The sequence below is a fragment of the Serpula lacrymans genome (genome assembly GCF_000218685.1).
Source record: "Serpula lacrymans var. lacrymans S7.9 unplaced genomic scaffold SERLAscaffold_5, whole genome shotgun sequence".
In the NCBI taxonomy this organism is placed as follows: Eukaryota; Fungi; Basidiomycota; class Agaricomycetes; order Boletales; family Serpulaceae; genus Serpula; species Serpula lacrymans.
In genome coordinates, this window is record NW_006763294.1 from 2,528,232 (window position 1) to 2,533,334 (window position 5,103).

Sequence of the window (5,103 nt, forward strand, 5' to 3'; positions counted from 1 at the left end):
CATTCATCTATTCATTTCAATGCTTTGAGGGCATCTGGTGGCAATGAAGCATGAGCAGATGACTGATCAAAGATGAACAGACTGATACAGTCTGGGTGCTGATCTTCAAAAATCTGAAACTGTGCAGTATCCCACCAAGAATCTTTATTAAATCCAGGACAGGTGATCTCTCTTGCCTCTTCAATGTCATTTCCATCATGATCACATTGTGCGATGTCGATGATAAGAACTGTTATTAGAAAACCACACACAAAAAAATAAACTAACACACAATCCTCCTAGATTCCATGGAACTTGTATATGGGCTTTGCCTCCTAAACAGTGGGGTGGTCTGGTTGTTCATGGGGTGGTATGTATAATGATTCTTCAAAGTAAAACCCAGGGATGTATGGGTGTGGGTTTTGAGGAGGAGGGATAGTTGGAATATAGAAGATAGGGGCTTTGTAATGAGTATGGAAAAGCACTACCTTGCTAATTATAGCACAAGGTAGGTTTGAGAACGACAATATGACAAGGTTCCCAGTGATAGCAGGCTCCTGATACACAGACTATAGTGCTCAAAAGGACTCTAATCAAAAGGCATGACAATGACTTTCAAAAGTGACGAGTGACAATGACAGCAGTTAACAGTGGTAGCAGTGGGAAGTGTTGTGACCACACTGGATCACAAGCAGCAGAGTAGTGAACTTGAATTTAGAGAAGAAGTCTGGAATGGAGTTCTTGTTTTTTTTTACAAGGTAAAATACAGGGGTTTATATAGTAAAAGAAAAGTAGGCTATGCACAGTGTAGGCATGCAAAAAGAATGAGAAAGAACATGAAGGAATGTACGCTGACAAATCCTACATAGGTAGTACAGAATAAGATCGTCAAAATAGAAAGAGATAGAACAATGAATGCTGTGTAAGTAATGTCACAGGTTTGTACAGCCATAAAAATAAAGTCCAAAAGCAGAAAGAGAGCAAGAAAATCATGATGTCATAGGAAGATGCAGTAAAAAAAAAGGCAAGGCAAAACAATATCAGTATCAACACAGTTCCTTTATTGTCAGTCAGGCATTCTAAAAAAAATATGTGTCCATAAAAATGATTCAAAAATCAAAAATAATCGCACTGTAAATGAATGTTCTGCTGAAAAAAAAGAAACTGGAGCCACCAGTCCACCATCTAGTCCAAATCTGACAGTTCCATGGCTTTACCAATGGACTGGTTATATTGGACCACCTGGTTAAACGAGGAAGGGAGGGGAGTAGTTCCAATTTGGAACAAGTGAGTCCCAGGCAGCGTATGGTAGGTGTAGCTGTAGCAAAGACAACAGATAAAAGATAAGTGTACCCAAGTGAATGGGACGGCAATGTACATAGGCGACACAAGGGGATGAACCTTCTCCAGCTCAAAAACTACCCACCCATGCTCCAACCAGGTGAGACGAGTGACCAATGTTTTGATGGTATACAATGGAAGATTGACATCATGAAGATGGACCTGTTGCCCAACTTGGACTGGCCGCTGGGGCTTTGCTGATATCAGCAGTGGCACATGATGGTTGACGGATTGGCAACAAAAGCGGATAGAGGGTGGTGACATCGGATATGGTGGGGGGGCAAGGGGGATGAGAAGAAGTCGACATGTCGTTGCAAAACCAACCTGACATCAACACTCTGTTGCACAACATGTGTGCACAGATCTTGGCGTTAACTACACAACTCGCCAAGATGCAGGCACAACCCCCTGCAGCAACCCCCTCGGTCGAGAAAAAGTTTAACAAGAAGGTCGAAGTTGTTGCTGACCCCGGCGCCTTTGAGGGAGACAGAGCGCGATTCGCCGAGTGGTGGATCAAGCTCCAGATTTGGGTCAAGGCAAACTGGGATGCGTTTGCTGACGACTTTAAGGTAGCCACTGCAGTGCTATCTCGACTAAAAGGACCTGTGGCGGGTCGATACGCCCAAGTCAGAATGCAGGAGTGCTACACTGCGGGAGTGTGGCCTACCTGGGACAATCTTAAAGTGGAGATCGAGAAATATTTCAAACCGCAAGCTGAGCGTGACTGGGCGCGTCAGCAAATCCGTTCCTTCAAACAAGGAAACATGAGGACGGATGACTTCGTAACCCGGTTCCTGGCTCTCTCTATCCAAGGGGGTCTAGGAAATGAGCATGCAGTAGAGCTGCTGGAAGGCAATGTAAACCCCCACATTGCAGAACAGCTCTATCTGCAGGATATGAGAAGTGACAACCTCTCCCAAGCAGTGGAGGAGGTACAAAAAATAGGTAGGGCCATAGAGCTCTACAAAATGCACCAAGGTGGCGGGTCCACCACCAAAAACAACTATTCCCAGAGGAGCCCTGGGTCATCAAACCAAAACCAAAATCACTCTCACAGGTTCCAACCATACAGGTTGCAACCAGGACGGGGTGCTCCTATGGATATCAACGCAGTCCAAGGCGGACAAAAGCGCAGATTCACCTGCTTCAGCTGTGGGAAGGAGGGGCACATGGCCCGAGATGGTACAAACAGAGTGCGGGCCACTCACCAAAAAAATAACCAAGGACGCCAGGCGCGCCAATCAGAAACAGAGAAACTGGACAATCAGCTCCAGACTCTAACCGGTTGTTCGTATGACAAGATCCAGGCTTTCTTCTATGACCAACAGGTCAATGAAATAAAAGCTCAGGGAAAAGAGTTTGGAGCTTAGGTCACTTGGGTGCCTTCGCTCCTTGAAACAATGAAGTAAACCACAATAAAGTGGCCCCTGCTCCGGGGTGTTGCACGAGCAATAATGGAAAGAAGGGGATGGCTCCCCAATTTGTAAATAGATTATTAAATTTGTTATCAGAAGTATGTACTTGTATGCGAAATTGTGACTGTGGATTTGTCTTGGACCCTCCTGACAATATAGCTGCTTTGAGCACTGATTCAGTGGGTCAAGATGATGAAGGAGTTAATACTAAAAATACTTACAAAACCACCGCTGTACCAGCGTCTCCCTTGGAGCGTGGCCCCGGCGAGACAAACACTAGGGTGCTTAATTCTGGTAAAAATAAAATAGAAAAACATGTTTCTTTTGATAATTCTTCTTCTTCTTTGGAGCCACTTCCCACAGAAATCCTAAGGCATGTGTTGATATGCACGTATTTATTCCAAAAGGAGATCTGTTTAGACATTGGTGTGGAAAACCTTGCCCGGTGTCATGCACCAAAGTTGATTGGTAGCATGGACAGGTGTCAATAACAAAGTGAATATTCAAAAAGACTTGCCTTTGCGCCACACAGGCACGGTGCCACATAAAATAGTAATTAATATTGCCTTTTTTGAACTTGTGGCTGATCAGCACCACCTCTATTAGGCAATCCAGTCACACTCACCTTTGCTTTTCCATTCGGTACTTTCCGCATTTCTGTCAGGCAACAAATACGAAGCTATATAACAAAGCACAATGCCTGGTCAAGTCCTTGCTGGAAAGCAGTGAATCAGGGTATGAGAATGAAGAGTATCGGTATGAGCGCAAATCCAAACTAATATTGAACTAGAGAACAATACATCGAGTATGTACTTCTTTATGTAGTGAACGGCGATGGTCAGACCAAGAAAGGGAAGAACTGAGAAAGTGGTCTGACCAGCTAGCTAACCAATAAGAAAAAAGGAGAAGGTGGTCCGATCTATTGTATTTACTAATCGTATGAGAAAACGTATTGGTAAGGGATGTACAATTGGCTGTATCAGTAAGCCCATGAGAAGGCGCTGACTCACAACCTTCTTCGCTTATCAATATTCCTCCGAAGTATTCCCAGACATAGCACTGGATCGTGGCTTATGTCATCTGGATATCTTCTCGAGGGTCGACAACAAGTCTACCTCGTCGTAGGTATGATAGGACGTGAGTGTGAATAGAAAATAAGAAGAAAAAGGATAAAAGTAATAAGACACCTGCGGTAATCTCTAGTCCGAGGGCAAGAGGAGTGACGGGGATCGAGTCTGCTAACCACGACATGACGGGAATCCAATGTCTCCGTCACCCTGATGATTGATAAGAAAGCGAAAAGGTTAACCTACATGCTTATGATGTGAACCTTTTCTGATGTGTTCTTCGCTACAGCGCCTTGAGCTTACGATTATTTGGGGAAGACATTACGACAGCTGCACGGGAGGCAGCTCAAAAAAAAGGGCGTGCTGCTCCCGAAATTGAAACAGCTAGAGACTCGGAGGAAGTTCAGAAGCCTGGGGAAGATGACAATGCATTACAAATGGATAGTAGCTAGAGTAAGATGGCGAAAGCACATAGAAAGCAAAGCAGATAGAAGTTACAAGGAAGTGATTAACGACTGTATCCATGGGTTGTTTTCTATCTGTGGTCGATATTTTTCGACACATTGCCTAAGCTCTTCTAGTTGCGCTGCTGAGGTTGAATCATCTGACATGATCACGTCGCCATCGGGTTCTGAGGTTTTGCTCGCCCAATTTTGTAGTAGTTCCTCTATGATCTTTATGCCATTTTCGGTTACCGCAGGAGAGAACTGGGGTTCAGTCTGAACTTTATCTACAAAGCAGACTTCTCAGGACCAAGGGGGGGGGGGGGAGGTTTGATGTCAGCGTTGCTTACCTGTGCCAAAATCCTCTAGTTCATCTGCCTTGCGTTTGGCGAGCTACGAAGAGGTTTAGTAGGTAGCTTGATAACAGAGGGAAATTTACAGACTTTTACGACATTCTCGGGGAAATTGGCCAGCTTAGCAACGTGTATCCCAAAGCTCTGGTCAGAGACACCTGCGAGAATTCAGCGTGGAATGAATTAGATAGTTGCGTACTCACCAGGTTCTACTTTATATAGTAGAGTAATGTCTTGGTTCAGCGACGCTACCTCGTCGTCTCCTTGCGTGACATGAGCAACGACGTGAAGATTTTTGACATGGGAAAGCTCTTGATCTAGAGCAGTGAGCTCATGAAAATGCGTGGCGAATAGACAGAAAGCGCGTATTTGCGATGCTATGTGCCTAAGAAGAAGTCGACGAAAGTCAAGAATCAAGATATCCGTGAACCTTTAACTTACTCTGAAATTGCCCATGCAAGCCCGAAGCCATCGTAAGTTGAGGTGCCTGTATTTGGCACATGTT

General features: G+C 44.6%; 3 protein-coding genes across 3 annotated transcripts; 2 read left to right on the forward strand and 1 right to left on the reverse strand.

Annotated features, from left to right (window-relative positions):
• Positions 1-1,625: 1,625 nt before the first annotated feature.
• On the forward strand, positions 1,626-2,690 carry SERLADRAFT_436676 (uncharacterized protein; the record flags this gene model as incomplete). Its single annotated transcript, XM_007316960.1, has 1 exon — positions 1,626-2,690. One exon carries the CDS (start codon positions 1,626-1,628, stop codon positions 2,688-2,690), a length of 1,065 nt encoding a protein of 354 aa, XP_007317022.1.
• A 155-nt stretch (positions 2,691-2,845) lies between these two features.
• On the forward strand, positions 2,846-4,254 carry SERLADRAFT_436677 (uncharacterized protein; the record flags this gene model as incomplete). The annotated part of the gene is made up of 2 exons (XM_007316961.1): positions 2,846-3,180; positions 4,092-4,254. 2 exons carry the CDS (start codon positions 2,846-2,848, stop codon positions 4,252-4,254), a joined length of 498 nt encoding a protein of 165 aa, XP_007317023.1.
• A 42-nt stretch (positions 4,255-4,296) lies between these two features.
• SERLADRAFT_436678 (uncharacterized protein) lies at positions 4,297-5,070 on the reverse strand (the record flags this gene model as incomplete). Its single annotated transcript, XM_007316962.1, has 5 exons — positions 4,297-4,532; positions 4,596-4,638; positions 4,689-4,756; positions 4,802-4,975; positions 5,040-5,070. 5 exons carry the CDS (start codon positions 5,068-5,070, stop codon positions 4,297-4,299), a joined length of 552 nt encoding a protein of 183 aa, XP_007317024.1.
• Between the last annotated feature and the right edge of the window lie 33 nt (positions 5,071-5,103).